General features: G+C 40.1%; 3 protein-coding genes across 3 annotated transcripts in view; 1 reads left to right on the forward strand and 2 right to left on the reverse strand.

The window, feature by feature from the left end:
• The window catches only part of LOC109195563 (tripartite motif-containing protein 16), a 1,176,058-nt gene that overhangs the window by 978,785 nt on the left and 179,637 nt on the right, over window positions 1-17,636 (forward strand). The window lies entirely within an intron of this gene.
• Window positions 1,576-3,937, reverse strand: LOC100699349 (tripartite motif-containing protein 16). Its single transcript, XM_019347764.2, has one exon. It carries the CDS (start codon window positions 3,898-3,900, stop codon window positions 2,155-2,157), a length of 1,746 nt encoding a protein of 581 aa, XP_019203309.1. The 5' UTR covers window positions 3,901-3,937; the 3' UTR covers window positions 1,576-2,154.
• Window positions 9,357-11,817, reverse strand: LOC109194572 (tripartite motif-containing protein 16-like). The gene has a single exon (XM_019347773.2). The coding sequence runs from the start codon at window positions 11,727-11,729 to the stop codon at window positions 10,053-10,055; it is 1,677 nt and encodes a 558-aa protein (XP_019203318.1). The 5' UTR covers window positions 11,730-11,817; the 3' UTR covers window positions 9,357-10,052.

Consider the following 17,636-nt stretch of genomic DNA (forward strand, 5'->3'; position numbering starts at 1 on the left):
TATGATAAAGGCTTTATTCAGCCTAAAAACATGTCAGAATGTAAAACATGTGGACAAACTGAGCTGAGGTGCTTTAACTTCCTCTACATCCCTGTTAGCAGGATGAAGGCGCCCTCTTGTGTTGTGCATCACTTTCAGATTTCACTTGTTAACCTGCAGGAAGACAAAACTTCACTGAGCCTTCAGCAGCTTCAACATCATCAGTAAAGACAGATTTAAATATGTGTAATATCACACTGTGTCAGTTTGTTCACAGGAGTCACAACCTGTAACACTGATGCAGCATTCAAGGACCATGGAAAGATGGGAGAGAAGAGTTTTCAGTTTACAAATTTCCTAAAACATATCAGAGTTGGAAACTGTGGAGCAACTTTACCTGTGATGGTGTAATGCATCAAGAAATGTCTTTCAATCAGACAGTAAAACAACACTAATTTCTGTGTAATGTAAAGCTGTTTTAGTGAAGAAAGCTGAATCCTCTGCTCTAACATTGAACTCTGAACCCATGGTTTTCGCAGGTTAGTTTAACATTTTCTTTGTCAGATTTGAGTGAGAGTGAGTGAGAAAAAAAGAGTGTTCGACGTTTGATTTATAAGAAAAATGTGTTCCAACATTTAAAATAACATTTAACATAACAAATGATCTGCTCATTGATTACAATCTCTATTTGTCTTGCTAAACAGATAAATGGGTCATGTATGAGAATTTAAAGTGCCCAAAAACTATTTTCCACATCAAAGGAAGCAGCTTAAGAGGATTAAATTCTATTGTCACGCTTAAATTCATGCAATTTTACTGTATTTTGTTTAAAGGAAAGTAGCCAAATTTAAAGAAGTTCTACATGGACAGAAGATCACCAGTTCTCAGGATCTCAGCTTTCTTCAGAAAAAAGGCCTTCTCATCTCTTTTTGTCTACAAACTAAATGTTGGTTGCAGCAGACTGTTGCTGATGTAGACACGCAGGTACTCCTCCACCACATCAGCATCCTGTATCAGGATAGACAGAGATCTTTTAGCTGTCCTCATCCTTCTGAAATTGATTCCTGTCTCTCTGATCTTATCCACATTCAGAAGCAGAAGATTTCTCCCAGAGCACTCCACAAAATTATCCTCTAGTGCTCTGTACTTTAGTTGTGTACTTTAGCAAAGCTATAAACATATTCATGAATTTAGAAAATGACATCTTTCTGTTGAAACAAAATGGTGAAATAGATAATCTTTGCACAAAAATATCACCCGGTGTCTGTCTAGTCATAAAATGGGCAAAAGTCAAAGGAGTAAAGTCTACACACACTGCAACCAAATAATTTTTTTTTCTTTAAGATGTTAGTGTTTACACTAAAGATAAAAGAAGTTGTGACAAGAAGTTCTTTTCTCATCTGGATTCTGTCTTTACAACACTGTGAAGCTAAATTACAAAAGTACAGAAGTACAGAAGTACCAACCCAATCTGATGTTTAATCTTTATTGAAAACTGTCAAAACACAAAAATGTTCCCAAGACTGAAATATTTAAATGTATTTATTTGAACACAAACTTCATATCATTGGTTTCCAATAGCCTTTAATCCTGTGTAATGAATTATTTTTAGTGACAAGGAGAACAAAATAAATCTTGAAATTAAAAAGCAAACAAATGAAAATCTCCACTTTTTATCTTAAAGCAAAAGTTTTTAGTTAAGAAAGGTAAAAGAATTTCAAACACTAAAAAAATAACAAAAATAAAATGTTAATGCAGAGAATTGTGACTGGATCACATCAGTCACAATTCTAATGACTAATCGGTCTGCTGTCACTGTGAAGGAAAGGTGTGTTATAGAGGTGTTACAAACACATACAAACACAACACACGGTGTTCCACTCCTGTAAAGGTGGAAGGGGCCATTCCCCCCCAAGCTTGTGTTTATCTTCATCTTCAGGCTACAGAGCTGCACATTTTTGTGACTCTATCTTCCACAGTGGTGACATTAACACAAAATCTCTCCCAACAGACATATAAACACATTACAACTGCTATTTGTGAAAAAAAAACTTGTTGCACTAGATGTATACTGGATCATATTTTGCCATAATGTCATACACTAAGACAAACAAAAAGACTCAAAAATTTAAAAATAATACCACCCTCACTCTTGCAGCTGATAATTATCTCCATTTATTTCAGTTTGCAGAATTCAACACTTGTTCCAAACACAAACCATCCACTAAGATAAACTCCAGCATAGAGCGGCTGAGTGAATGTGGTCTGGACTCTGTGGAGGAGAGTCATGGTTTTGGAGACTCTGTAGAAGGACAAAATACCTGCTCTGTGATCCAGGTACACTCCTACTCTGGAGGACTGAGGACCTGAGATGGGAATTTGAATGTTGTTGTACCAAAATGTACAACTGCTTTTGTTGCACTCTAATGCCCAAGATTTATAATTTCGACCAAATCTACATTCATTCCCCTCTCTGTTGATATTTTTGTATGTCATTGCTACATCAACTCCTATCCCATTCCACTCCATCTCCCAGTAACAACGTCCAGTTAGACTCTCTCTACTCAGGACCTGTTCATATCCAGTGAATCTGTCTGGATGATGAGAATAAGACTGATCTTGAAAAATAAATGTTGATTTTCTGTGTCCTTCTGATAATACAAGATTTTTGTGTACTGTGTTTGGATCAAATGTGATTTCACGTGAATATTTTAGGAATTCAGCTCTGGTCTTTGGCTCTGATTGTGGCAGTAAAACATCCACTTCAGTGACTGTCAGTGAGATGTTTGTCCAGTCCTCTCTCAGAATGTCCTGTAGTTTATCTCTGACCTCTGACACAGCTGCTGTCACATCCTCAAAGTAGCTCAGAGGACGGATATTGATGCTGGATGAGTCTGTAGACTCACTGAGTGCTGACAGTGAGGGGTAGTTGTGTAGAAACTGGATGTGATCCTCTGTGTGTGAGAGCTGCTTCAGCTCAGCATCTTTCCTCTTCAGCTCAGTGATCTCCTGCTCCAGCTTCTCCTCAAGCTCTTTGACTCGACTCACTTCAGTTTCCTGCTGGGATCTGATCTGCTGCTTCACATCAGAGCTTCTTTTCTGGATGAGATGGATCAGCTCAGTGAAGATCTTCTCACTGTGCTCCACTGTTTGATCAGCAGACTGATTGATGGCCTCCACCTCCTGTTGAAGCAGCTTCACATCTTTCTCTCTGTCCTGGATTCTCTGCTGGATGTTTTGTCGACTCACCTCCAGCTCTCTCTGCCTCTCAGTCCTTTCTGCTGCAGCTGAGACTGTGTCGTGGCCTTTATGTTCATCCACAGAGCAGAGATAACAGATACTCTGCTGATCAGTACGGCAGAACATCTTCATCATCTGATCATGTTGAGAGCAGATGTTCTCCTGGAGCTTCTTGGAGGGCTCCACCAGCTTGTGTTTTCCAAAGGCAGGAGACCCATAATGAGGCTGAAGGTGTTTCTCACAATAAGACACCAGACAGACCAAACAGAACTTCACTGCTTTCATTTTTCTTCCAGTGCAGACATCACAGGTCACATCTTCAGGTCCAGCATAGCAGTGATCAGCAGGAGCAGCTTGGAGTTCAGTCTTCTTCAATTTCTCCACTAAAACTGCTAACATGGTGTTTTTTTCCAGAACAGGTCTGTCTGGTGTGAAAGTCTGTCTGCACTGAGGGCAGCTGTAGATTTTCTTCTTTTCCTCTTCATCCCAGAAGCTTTTAATACAGTTCATGCAGTAGCTGTGTCCACAGGGAATAGTCACAGGATCCTTCAGTAGATCCAAACAGATCGAACAAGAGAAGGTTTCTTGGTCCAGCTGAACTCCTTTCTGTGCCATTTCTCCTCTCAGTGTCAGTGACTGTGCTGTATGTGTTTCTTTTTCAAACGGTGCCTGACGAGTCATGCAGTTCAAAATCTTGGAACTTGTACAGTGGGAATAGGAGAAAGGTGAGGGAGGTTTTCAGTTTAACTCACTGCAGAAACAAAACTGACCTGAAAGAATAAGTCTAATAAAAATGTAACACATTAACACGCAATCAAGATTTACTCACCATATAGACATAAAAAAGTACAAGGTACGAATCATTGCACAGATTAACTCTTGCAGGTATTGAACTTGTTTGTGATTGAACTTATTTTCAGGGGATAAAATCTCTCAACTAGAAATAAATATATGTGTATATAATTTCATGCAGTTAGGTGAAAAAGAAAGTACACCTTCTTTCACATCTAGATGTAAAACAACATATAAAAATTATTATTTGAAGTTATTGCTGCAAGAGATGGTTCTACAAGCTACTGAAACATTGGGATTCAAGCAAAAATACTTTTGTCTTACTTTTGTCTCTCATTATAGATGATTTAAAACCTTGAATAATACCGCGGAAAGGTCAGCTGTTTCAGAGACGTCCCCGTAACCTGGCTACTTATGACAGGGTTGATTATGGTTTTTTGCAACTGCCTTTACAGCAGCTTGGTTTTTTTTTTTTTTTTTAAAGGATTTCCCATATTATAACAGCAGGTAAGTGAAATAAATAAACAATTTAACCAGTCTGACACGTAATAAAAATGACCTTTATTTACTCAGAGGTTGGAACATTTCTTTGTATTACTGTGATTACATGTAAGCTAAAAATTAACTTCATTCAACTTTGCCACTACAAAGTCCTCTTAGGCAGTGATAACGTATTTCCGCTTTTATCTGCAAGGTGTACATTGTAGATATATATATATTTATATATATATATACATATACTGTGTTTGTATATTATAAAAATACATGCATGGGGCATGTTAAAGAAACATAGTCACTCTTCCCAGCAGACATCTGGTGCAGAGTTAAATAATGATTGTAATATTTAAAAAATAAATTAAAAAATAAAATAAAATCCCAAACCCCAATTGTCTGGGCCTGGCAGAGGTGATTGAGGTGTTGTTGTAAACCCTGGTGGGTTTCAGTGAAATCTAAAATATTGATATTGCTGCTCTTTTGGAAAGGCTGCCATGGGTCTCTAATTCAAGAGTTGCATTTTCCAGACGCACTTGACACATCCAAACAACCTGCCAGGTGTTTACCTTCTTTATCATCACCTTTCCCAGTCCTGGTTATGTTGCAGGTTTCTTCCTGTTTTCTCACCACTGTTGCCAAGTGCTTGCTCATACGGTACTGTTGAATCATGGGGAGTGTTCCTCTAATAGAGATATTAGACTTATTAAATGCCTTGAGATGACTCTGACTAACTAACTTAAAAAGGTAAAAACTTTCTTCAGTTTGAGTCTCACGGGAAGTCAGTATTCATCTTAGTGTCCCCATTTTTTTAAGCTTTAAACTACTTTTGGGTTAAAACAGATGTTTCATTGTAAACTAAATTCCGAGCTCCTCTTTTGTTTCTTGGATTATCAGTTTGAGCAATCCTGTCTCACATAAAAATTATGACTGATTTTGTGATAAGTTAGATTTAAGTAAATAACATTTTTCCATTGCAATATTAATGAGAATGCAAATTAGACTCATGGGAACCCAATTTATTTTAGGTCCAGGGCTGGAGGTGCATACTGTGGGTTTACCTTCCTGCAACTTAAGAATAACAAATCATATTATAAACCAGCATTTGTAAAATGGAAAGAGATATTCTAGTGAGAGTTTTGTACTACACTAGTTTTGCACACTTGCCACATTGTGACACTGTTACCTGAAAACTACATCTAAGTGTGCCCGTCTGTGTGTGCCTGTTTGTCTGTGTCTATATGTCAGGTCGGGTCTTAGACTCCACCTCTCTGGGAACTCCCAGGCCCTCCAAAGTATGTAGGCCTATCTCCCCTCACCACACTCCCTGCCAGTGACTGATGCCCTCAGGGGTCGGTGCGTTGGTGCTTCTTGGTGTCCAGGGCTGGGCGCTCAGGTATGCACCAGCTCACTCCCGGTGACTACTTGGCAGGGCCTGGCGCCTGTTGCCCGGTCAGGCCTCTTCCGGGACAAAGGGGGCCCTCGGGCCTCCGGCCTCTGGGTCTGCGGCTCGTTTCACTCTGGCACAGCTGGCTGCCGGCAGAGCTGGCTGCCGGCAGAGCCGGCGGGCACGCCAGTGCAGCCCCCTCTGGCTTCTGCTCTGTGGCTACTGGGTGACCCCTCGTCTGGGGCTCTCCTCAGCCCTTCCCAGGAGGGTGGCACAGATGCCCCTCCGGTGGTCCTCCTTGGGCTCTCGCACTCTAGGGCCTCTGGATGTCTGGAGCCTGAATCTCCTCCATACCTGCTTCATGCCCTGGGGGACGGGGCTATGGCTCTCTACATCCTCTAGCAGACCATTACATGGGGAAACCTTTTGAATACAAGCGCGCTGATCCACACAGGTGTGCACACAGGTGTTCACTGTTCATAGACATAAACTATACCTTTATTGGCTGCTATTTCAAAGCACATTGTGCGCTGTCGGTCCTGCGTGCTGCACCAACAACATTCAATATTTAGTATTTACTGCTGTTTACACTTAGCTAGATTAATGCGATGGTGTTGTGTTTAGTATGTTGCTTTGTTTTTTTTTCTTGTTCTCTCTTCTTTTTCTCTCAACAGGTGATCCAGGAGATTTTTCTCTTCTTTCTCTTTTTAAGTGCCCTTTCTCACTGTCCCTCTTCCCTTCTGTTTTTCTTTTCCTTCATCTTTCTTTCTCCCTTTCCTATCCCTTTCCTAGGCCGTGATGATCCATTTGGCAAAGTAAATCCATTGGGTATCCTTGTTGGTCTTCAGACAACAATTCTGACGGCTAAAGAACCAAATGGGACAGGCAAAAAAAAAAAAAAAAAAAAAAAAAAGCTGTCAGGCGACTCGGGAGGGGAAGGCTGTGCTCCAGCTGCACTGTGTATAGTGCAGGTGGAGCGCTGCTGGCTTTGACTAAAGAATTTGTTGGGTGGTGGAAGGAATTCTTCGAGGACCTCCTTAATCCCACTGGCACGTCTTCCATGGAGGAAGCAGAGTCTGGGGATGAGGGGGGAAGACCCGCCAATCTCTGGGGCAAGGTCACTGAGGCAGTTAAACAATTCCTTAGTGGCAGAGCCCCTGGGGTGGATGAGATCTGCCCTGACTACATGAAGGCTCTGGATGTTTTGGGGCTTTGTAGGTTGACACGCCTCTATAATGTTGCGTGGAGATCAGGGGCACTACCTCTGGATAGAATTTCTAGGCGTAGCCAAGTGGCGGAAGGCCTTCACCTGGGTGGTCTCAGAATCTCTTCTCTGCTTTTCGCAGATGATGTAGTTCTGTTGGCTTCATCAGGTGATGGCCTCCAGCTCGCAATGGAACAGTTCACAGACAAGTGTGAAGTGGTGGGAATGAGAATTAGCACCTCCAAATCTGAAGCCATGGTCCTCAGCCAGAAAAGAGTGGGGTGCCCACTCCAACTCAGGGACAAGTTCCTGCCCCAAGTGGAGGAGTTTAAGTATCTCTGGGTCTTGTTCACAAGTGACGAGAGAAGGGAACGGGAGATCCACTGACACATTGGTGCTGCGGCTGCAGTGATGCAGATGCTGTACCGGACCATTGTGGTGAAGAGAGAGCTGAGTGTAAAAGCAAAGCTCTCAATTTACCGGTCCCTACCCTCACCTATGGTCATGAGCTGTGGGTAGTGATGTGGTCGCAAATTTTGAAGCCATTCTGATAACCTTCTTCCACCAACGATGTGGAGATCCAAATCCAATTAAAACCAAGAAACTCAAAAAGATGCTCTGTAAAAGAGTAGAATTCTTGGAACAGAGTTTAATACACTGAATCGTATGAACAGCAGGAAAAATACATACAGACATTTAGCAAGAGAATTACATAGCAGAAAGCAAGCAAAGCAAAACCCCGGGGTGTACAGCCTTAAGCACAGACAGCAGAGCAACACAGAGACGGACAGGTAGCAGCAACAGGAGGAAAAAAAGCTCTGGGGGTGTCCTCTGGTCCCCTAATATAGGGACCAGTATCCCCACCCCCTGCTGCTGGGTAACTTTCCCACACGCCCAACACAGCTGCTGGGGTCAGGTAGCGGCCAAGGTCTTGGCCAAAGGCCAGTCAGGACTCTGAGTACCCCTTGCTCTGGTTTATCACAATAGGTCATGACACGGTCAAAGGTCACACATTAATCCTAATTATTAAATCTTATACAGCAAGTGGCACAATCTTATAACATATAATACACAGGTTACATGCTTAAAAACACTTCAGTTTGGGTTCAAAGTGTGTGTGTGTGATATTTTATCGTGATGTGTTCAGGATCTCTATTACAATGTTACTGTTTTGGTTGTGCTGCGTTAAAGACGTTGAGTGTGTATTAGGAAAGGTTAGTTACCGGAGAGTAAATTATTCAGGAGAATTCTCCCCCTACATTAACTGCCCTGTTAATGTACCAACTTAATAAACCTCGGTGAAGCAAAAATGTCTTGTGCTTAAGACTCTACATGAAAGTTAAAATATATATGTTCAGTGCACATAGATATATAGAGTATATAGTTACATAGTTATACATATCACACAAAAATCCACCACAGTGACCAAAAGAATGAGATCCCGGATACAAGCGCCAGATATGAGCTTCCTCCAAAGGGTAACTGGCCTCTCCCTTAGACATAGGGTGAGAAGTTCAACCATCCGGGCGGGGCTCAGAGTAGAGCCGTTGCTCCTTCACATCGAAAGGAGCCAGTTGACGTGGTGCGGGTATCTGACAAGTATGCCTCCTGGGCTCCTCCAAGGTGAGGTTATCAGGGCATGTCCCACTGGAAGAAGGCCCCGGGGCAGACACAGGACACTCTGGAGAAGTGTTTCACCCCAGGTTAAAGGTGATCACTCGTTACAGCTTTGCATTGTTTTGCAGTGACTTTTCTCTGTGACAAAAAGACCCAAACAAGGCAGCAAGTTTCCACAGTGCACCACATCAACATTCTGTATCAGGATAGACAGAGATCTTTTAGCCGTCCTCATCCTTGTGAAATTGATCCTGTCTCTCTGATCTTATCCACACTCAGAAGCAGAAGATTTCTCCCAGAGCACTCTACAAATTTATCCACTAGTGCTCTGTACTTTAGTTGTGTACTTTAGCAAAGCTAAAAACAAAATTCATGAATTTAGAAAATGACATCTTTCTGTTGAAACCAAATGGTGAATTGGATAATCTTTGCACAAAAAGCTAGTCATAAAATGGGCAAAAGTCAAAAAGAGTAAATTCTACACACACTGCAACCAAATAATTTTATAATTTTTTCTCTAAGATGTTAGTGTTTATACTTCAGATAAAAGAAGTTGACAAGAAGTTTTCTCATCTGGATTCTGTCTTTACAACACTGTGAAGCAAAATTACAAAAGTATAGAAGTACAGAAGTACCAACCCAATCTGATGTTTAATCTTTATTGAAAACTGTCAAAACACAAAAATGTTCCCAAGACTGAAATATTTAAATGTATTTATTTGAACACAAACTTCATATCATTACTTTCCAATAGCCTTTAATCCTGTGTAATGAATTACTTTTCAAGCAACTTAAAGAAGTCCAGATGCTTTTCTTTCCAAGCTCCTTAGACTACGATGACCTTGATGACTGAGAACCTTCACAGATGAATTACTTTTAGTGACAAGGAGCACAAAATAAATCTTGAAATTAAAATGCAATCAAAATCTCCACTTTTTATCTTAAAGCAAAAGTTTTTAGTTAAGAAAGGTAAAAGAATTTCAAACACTAAGGCCCATGAAGTGGAAGAGAAACAACAACATACAAATGCATCAAAAAATAAAATATTCACCAAACCTTTAGAGCAAGGAGAAGTTTAAATTTTCAAGTGGATAAATAATTTTGTAAATTAATAATCATCATGAGCAATGAAAACATCCATGGCTAAATAGACTTGGGAAAGAGCTCAACCTAAAAAACTGGAAAAACTCAAGAGACCAGCAAAAAGTTGTCAAGGCACCACGCATAATTTTTGACTGACAGCTGATCTCTGCAAAATGCCAAATCAATCAGAGAGACAACATGAATCTGGAATGAAATGAAATACAGATTTAAACCCATAACAATTTGAAAGACTTTACTCTATTTCAGTTTAATGAACTCAGAACTTGTTCCAACAGAGTAAAGCCAAAGTCCAGCATAGAGCGGCTGAGTGAATGTGGTCTGGACTCTGTGGAGGAGAGTCATGGTTTCAGAGACGCTGTATAAGGACAAAATACCTGCTCTGTGATCCAGGTACACTCCTACTCTGGAGGAACGAGGACCTGAAATGGGTGTTTCATTGTTGTTGTGCCAAAATGTATAACTGTTGTTGGAAAATTTTATTGCCCAAGATTTGTTATTACGTCCCAAAATACCTTCATTCCCACCCTCTGCTCTGCTGATATTCTTGTATGCAACAGCTACAATAACTCCTTTTCCTTTCCACTCCACCTCCCAGTAACAACGTCCAGTCAGACTCTCTATACTCAGGACCTGACAATAAAAAGCAAACCTGTCTGGATGATCCAAATAAGACTGTTTTTGACTCATAAATTCTGCTTTTCTGTTCCCCTCTGATAATAACAGCTGTTTTTGTGCTGTGTTTGGATCCAGTGTGATTTCACATGAATATTTTAAGAATCCAGCTCTGGTCTTTGGCTCTGGTGGATCTGACAGTAAAACATCCACTTCAGTGACTGTCAGTGAGATGTTTGTCCATTCCTCTCTCAGAATGTCCTGTAGTTTATCTCTGACCTCTGACACAACTGCTGTCACATCCTCAAAGTAGCTCAGAGGACGGATATTGATGCTGGATGAGTCTGTAGACTCACTGAGTGCTGACAGTGAGGGGTAGTTGTGTAGAAACTGGATGTGATCCTCTGTGTGTGAGAGCTGCTTCAGCTCAGCATCTTTCCTCTTCAGCTCAGTGATCTCCTGCTCCAGCTTCTCCTCAAGCTCTTTGACTCGACTCACTTCAGTTTCCTGCTGGGATCTGATCTGCTGCTTCACATCAGAGCTTCTTTTCTGGATGAGATGGATCAGCTCAGTGAAGATCTTCTCACTGTGCTCCACTGTTTGATCAGCAGACTGATTGATGGCCTCCACCTCCTGTTGAAGCAGCTTCACATCTTTCTCTCTGTCCTGGATTCTCTGCTGGATGTTTTGTCGACTCACCTCCAGCTCTCTCTGCCTCTCAGTCCTTTCTGCTGCAGCTGAGACTGTGTCGTGGCCTTTATGTTCATCCACAGAGCAGAGATAACAGATACTCTGCTGATCAGTACGACAGAACATCTTCATTACCTCATCATGACGAGAGCAGATGTTCTCCTGGAGCTTCTTGGAGGGCTCCACCAGCTTGTGTTTTTCAAAGGCAGGACATTCATAATGAAGCCTAACATGTTGTTCACAGTAAGAGATCACACAAACAAGGCAGGACTTGAAGGCTTTCATTTTTCTTCCAATGCAGACATCACAGGCCACATCTTCAGGTCCAGCATAGCAGTGATCAGCAGGAGCAGCTTGGAGTCCAGTCTTCTTCAGCTGCTCAACTAAAACTGCTAACATGGTGTTTTTCACCAGGACAGGCCTCGGTGTGAAAGTCTGTCTGCACTGAGGGCAGCTGTAGGTTTTCTTCTTTTGCTCTTCATCCCAGAAGCTTTTAATACAGTTCATGCAGTAGCTGTGTCCACAGGGAATAGCCACCGGATCCTTCAGAAGATCCAAACAGATCGAACAAGAGAAGGTTTCTCGGTCCAGCTGAACTCCTTTCTGCGCCATTTCTCCAGTGGCTTTGTTACTTTCACTTCCTTATAAATGAAACTACTCTGAGCGCTGATCTAAATAACATGTTTCTGTAGCGAATGGGACCTGTCAGCTGTTACACGTCACCACATGTTGGCTACACCCATCTTCAAACTGCAGCTCTGAAGGGGAGGGAACACGGAAACGTGAACAGAGCGGAGGTGTTACGTAGTGCACCCACTTCGCGTGTTACCAGTCCATTCAATGGGCGTTATTATCGGAAATCAGCCTTCTACACCTACTCGTTTGTTATCCTCCATTCAGATGTGTATCTGTGCTGAACATTTCTGATCAGGAGTCAGTCAAGCTACATTGAGTTTGAGACTTTTCTCTGTTGAAAACAGGTTGAAGATGGCTCACAGAGCTTTGAAGATTCAAGTTTAGGAACATTATGGCTGTTGATGGTGTGTAAAGCCTCTACTTACCTTCGAGACTTTTGTTTTTATTACTAATTTAGTTTAGTTTTTGTTGTTGAACACAGATTTCATAGGACGTATTAAGGATGAAGCATTGTTGCTTCATCCTTAATACGTTAAAGCAGAACTGGTTTGGAAATCAAAAGATCCTTGAAAGCTTTTTCTACTCCGTGACCCTCAAAGCCAAACTTCAACCATGAGAGCTGACGGAATATGATTTTTTTTTAAGTGATATTATCAGACACATAGGTAAGCAACAATACTTACTATGTGGTTTTATCATAATTGTCTCTCACAAAGTGGTCTTAGAGCTGTACGATATAAACAAAATCTCATATCCCAATATAAGACATTTATCATCCCGACAACGATATGTTGTTTTCAGCTGGGCGTTGTGTACCTGGCATCGAGTCTTTTGACCGATGCACTAAACGATACATTTTTAGACATAAGTTGTGACGGCCACCATTTTCTTCAAAATAAAACAAAATAAAAAAATAAACCAACAAACACAAAAACACCAGACATCATGATACAGACTTATAATTTGCACCGATGTTTTTTCGAAATCCTGTATGCGAAAAGTGAGCGCGGGGGCCCTCGGCGCACCTGCTCGCTGCTGAAGTCAAAGTAAACTTTATTGTCATCTCCGCTACATACAGTCCAGTATATAGAGACGAGACGACGAGGCTCCAGTTACAGCAGTGCAAGTAAACAAAAAATAAATATAAGAAGAGTAAGAAAATAAATATACACTTTAGGACTCGGGGTAAAGGGATCAATAACAATTTAAAATTTAAATTTTATAGTTTGATGATTTAAAGTCTCACACACAACCCGTCGAAAGGGCAGGGGGCCGGCTGCTTCCAAATCGAGCACATTTCATTCCTAATGTTGTAAATCCAAGTCTGTTATGTATTCATGATTTGAATCCTGGGTTGTGCGAAATCCCAGAAATGCACCCTAGACAAAGTGAATCTGTGAACTAAGGTGTAGGTCTGTTAGGTTATGTTGTGGTGATCCTCGGGTTGAGGGATGGGTGTTCATACTGGAGTGCAAAATTAAAACCAATGGAAGATGGACAAGAAAAGTTCAAAGCCATCAGGTGCTCAGTTTAGAAAAAAGAGAAAAGAAGAGGAGGAGAAACGAGCAAAAGATACAGGTAAGCAGATGTGTCATTGGATAATGGCAGGTCATCCTGAAACAGTCAGAATCAGAATACTTTATTAACCCCCAAGGAAATTATGTGGGTTACAGTTGCTCCAAGAAGAAATTGTAAAAATAGTAACAGTAACAGACTAAACTCCAAACAATACATTATGTTACAGATTTTAATATTAATTAGTCATTGTCAGTTGTTGATTTGTCCTGTTCTCATTGTATGACGAATTATGATGGCTGTTTGGTAGCTGTTTGCATACTATGCATACTCTCTCTCTTCATATGTGTGTGTGTGTGTATGTTTCTCTGGCGAAATTCAGTATGGTTCCGACAACAGTTTTATGTTTGTTATGTTTTATGTACAATCCTTAATATTTATACACATATTTATACAAACACACACACATAAAGTTTTGTGTGTGTGTGTAGGGGGGGGGGGTTGCCCAGGGCGCCAAACAGGCTAGGTCTGCCACTGGTCACTCCTCTCAACAGACTTCTGGTGCAGAGTTAAATAATGATTGTAATATTTAAAAAATAAATAAGTGAAAAATAAAATCCCAAACCCCAATTGTCTGGGCCTGGCCGAGGTGATTGAGGTGTTGTTGTAAACCCTGGTGGGTTTCAGTGAAATCTAAAATATTGATATTGCTGCTCTTTTGGAAAGGCTGCCATGGGTCTCTAATTCAAGAGTTGCATTTTCCAGACGCACTTGACACATCCAAACAACCTGCCAGGTGTTTACCTTCTTTATCATCACCTTTCCCAGTCCTGGTTATGTTGCAGGTTTCTTCCTGTTTTCTCACCACTGTTGCCAAGTGCTTGCTCATACGGTACTGTTGAATCATGGGGAGTGTTCCTCTAATAGAGATATTAGACTTATTAAATGCCTTGAGATGACTCTGACTAACTACCGTAACTTAAAAAGGTAAAAGCTTTCTTCAGTTTGAGCAAAAACTTGTAAGTGAAAGCAGCTTAAACTGAGCAAAGGTCTGGGGGTGCTCAGTGTTGTTTCTGTTTGCTGCCCACACATGTAACCAACACTGCTCCACTATTTAGTTTTTCTCATTAGTAATGAAAAACTGTCTAAACCAAACCCTGTGCTCCTCTGACTATGGAGCTGTGATGAGCTGTGTGGCCACAGCTTTGAGGCCGTGTTGGTTAATTTCTACCATCTAGTGGTGAAAGCTATTTAATACAGCTTTAAGTTTGAAACACTGACACCTGAGTCACCCTGCAGCCAGCAGGAATGCATTTTAGATGCATCTTAATATATCCTGTAATTGTTCAACTTATTCAGACATACAAACATGGCAACATTTCGCTTTGTAAAGTTGATGGTACTTTGAGTTTTGTATTTTAGATTATCATTTGGACTTTTAGTCTTTAGTTCTGGTTACTTTTGTATTCTGGGTTCTCTTTACATTTTGAGCACTGGTTTGTATTTACTTGTTTGGGGTGCAGTTTAGTATAGCCTCCTCAGTCTACTTTTGTTTCTTGTTAAGAATTTGTCTCTCTCTGGTTTGTTACATCCTGTTTGATACACAGTTGTTTCTTGTGTTTTGTATTTGGAAAAACGAGACAAGGTTTGTCTCGTTGTTCTTGATTAATTTCAGATGTTCTTGTTTCCCAAGTGTTTCCTTTCCCCCTCTCGTTAGCTGTGTATGTTTAAATGGAGTCAGTTTCTGTTTGTCCTTTGGCAGAGAATCAGTTTGTCATTTCTCTGTTTGATCCCAAGAGTTTAGATTCTGCAGCTTTCATGGAGTTGTAACCTAATTGGTTGGTTGGTTTTACCTTGGTTTTGTCTGTGGGTCTTGGATTTCGATCCTTTTTGCCACCCCTAATACTGACAAAATCAAAATAAAATGTATTAGAGTCAGGGTGGACAGTGTTCTATTTTTTTAATCAAGTGAATGAATTACACTCCCAAAGAGAAACTACTGAAATTGTCTATTTGATGAACTACTTTTCAGTACTCCAGCTGGTGGCTCGCACTGCCAGGACACACTTCTTCCTGAGCAAACACTTTCAGTTCTCACAGAAGGAAAATCACTGATATATTAATGATGGTTCAGTTACACTGAATTATTTTTGTCATGCATATCGTCAGTTCCTCTCCTTGTAATTTGGGTCTTTCCCACCAGAAAGAAGGAAACAAGGAAGCAGCACAAGGAAAGAGGAATAAAAAAAGGCTTTGGACAAAATGAAACATCTTCACTTTGTTGTCACAGCTCCACTGACTGTTTGTCATTTTGTTACAGTCTGTCGCATTTTCTGGTCTCAGATGTCAAATAAATACATAGTGTTCATGAAAACTGTTTTATTTAGGCCTACTTTTAATGAAATTTAAACACGCACTTGAGTATTTTGTTCTTTTTATTTATCACACATTAATGGTGAGGGACAGAAAGTTTGAATATGCAACCAATCATCTTACAAAAAATCTCACAAGACTAAACGTGCACCTCACACTGTGGTTTGTATATTCCAGCTGTGTTGCCTCTTTAGTACATTAAAAAATGTAGGATAGACTCTTTCTCTGTCTGTTGGATACATTTTTGAAATTGTGATTTCCCTCATGATGACTCAGTGATCCTAATTTCAGTCACTAGGTACATATTAGAGAAATGAGAAAAGCCCTAAGTGTCAGAGAAAGCTGTGACTGTGAATCAGCATGACCATATACGGGACCTCCTCTAAGACAAATGAAGCCATCATTAATTCTTCCTGTGTTTTCCCTACTGTGACAAATTAAACATACACTCAGTTTTCAGATTAAATAGCTTCATGTCTAAAGCTGAGGCAGTAATTTTGATACTTTCTGCAAGTTGTAATAACATATATTTCATAACATGAATGAAACATAAAGGTAAAGCAGGTGCATGTAAAATTCAAATCCAAATTGTAAAAATAAACTACATATTAAAGATTATTTGGTTCCCTTGTGATTGTCCACTGATTTGATGGAATTGTGGGTAATGTAGTTGGAAGAATTGTTTCAGCACTGAAGTTTGATTCATATGTTATGAGCGGAGTAGCAGCAGCAGTGGTTTTTCAGCCAAATCCATTTGACCTTTTCTTCCCAGATATCCAGCCTGGGATCCTGGAGCCTGTCCTAGAAGCAACTAAATCCTGTCAGTTATAATACTAACAGCAGGTGATAGGAAGTTTTCCTGCCCACTATACAAACTCACTGGTAAAATAGTCTTTGCTACAATGACACCTGTGTTCAGTTAACATTTAGGCCTAAACTACAAATTAAAAAGTGAATTTTTATACTTAGATTACCTTTTAAATCCCAACTTTGAATCTTGTTTCAAAGTCTTGGTAACTCTAATGCGATCACTTTCAGCACTTGCAGACATGTATTTATTAAATGGTTGTAATTAAACATTGTAATTAAGCTGTATGTATATATAAAGGTATTTAATGTGCATAAAAAGACAATAAATATTAGTGTTGAAGTGTGATCAAAACATAAAATATTACGTTTTATTTCACAATTTAAACTGAACGACCTCCTTTCCCCACAAGGCCTCAAAATGTGTCTGAGAGGATTTCATTGCGTAGACCACGAGATGGTTTACAAAAAGGTATCAACCTTAATATGACGTATGCTGTACTTTGTGAATAATCACTCCTTTATTTGTTATGCAACAATACAAAATGATTTACAGGCGTAAAAGAATTTCACAAATACATAAATAAACACATAAATATCGTTATTTGCTTATAACTAAATAACAGCAGGTGATGAATGAAACATTAAGTGTTTATGATGCTTATCAATCCTAAATTTTGACCTCATATACCATTCAGCTGTTTTAAGAAGCCACAACTGATGAAAAATCAAGAGCAGGAGATTTGTCATCAACCAATCACCTGCCTGTCATGCTGGGACCACACCACACAATATCTTTGTGTTTAAAGGCAATATGAAATGCTACACATATAAAGGCTAATTTATATTATTAAGCCCTGCTCTCAAAAACAGACAGAGATGTAAAACTGTCTGTGAAAGTTATGGTTTGCTTAAAGTTATAGTTTTAAAAACATGTTTAGCGCCATCTTCTGTCAGTGCAGAACGTGACGTCATGTGGTCGGTTGGTTGATTGCGGCCAATAGACTTACATTAGTTTATGTTAGTTAACTTGTGACAGAATCGATAACTCAGAGGAAAAGTAACGATACTAAAACTAAAAACCAGTGGAGGTGATCACTTCTATGCTGCCCCTGACTGCAACAATGAGTTTGATGTTAAAACCAAGAGTATACTGTCCACTTTCACTGTATGTCTCTTTAGCAGGAA

Source organism: Oreochromis niloticus, linkage group LG18 (assembly GCF_001858045.2).
Source record: "Oreochromis niloticus isolate F11D_XX linkage group LG18, O_niloticus_UMD_NMBU, whole genome shotgun sequence".
NCBI lineage: Eukaryota > Metazoa > Chordata > Actinopteri > Cichliformes > Cichlidae > Oreochromis > Oreochromis niloticus.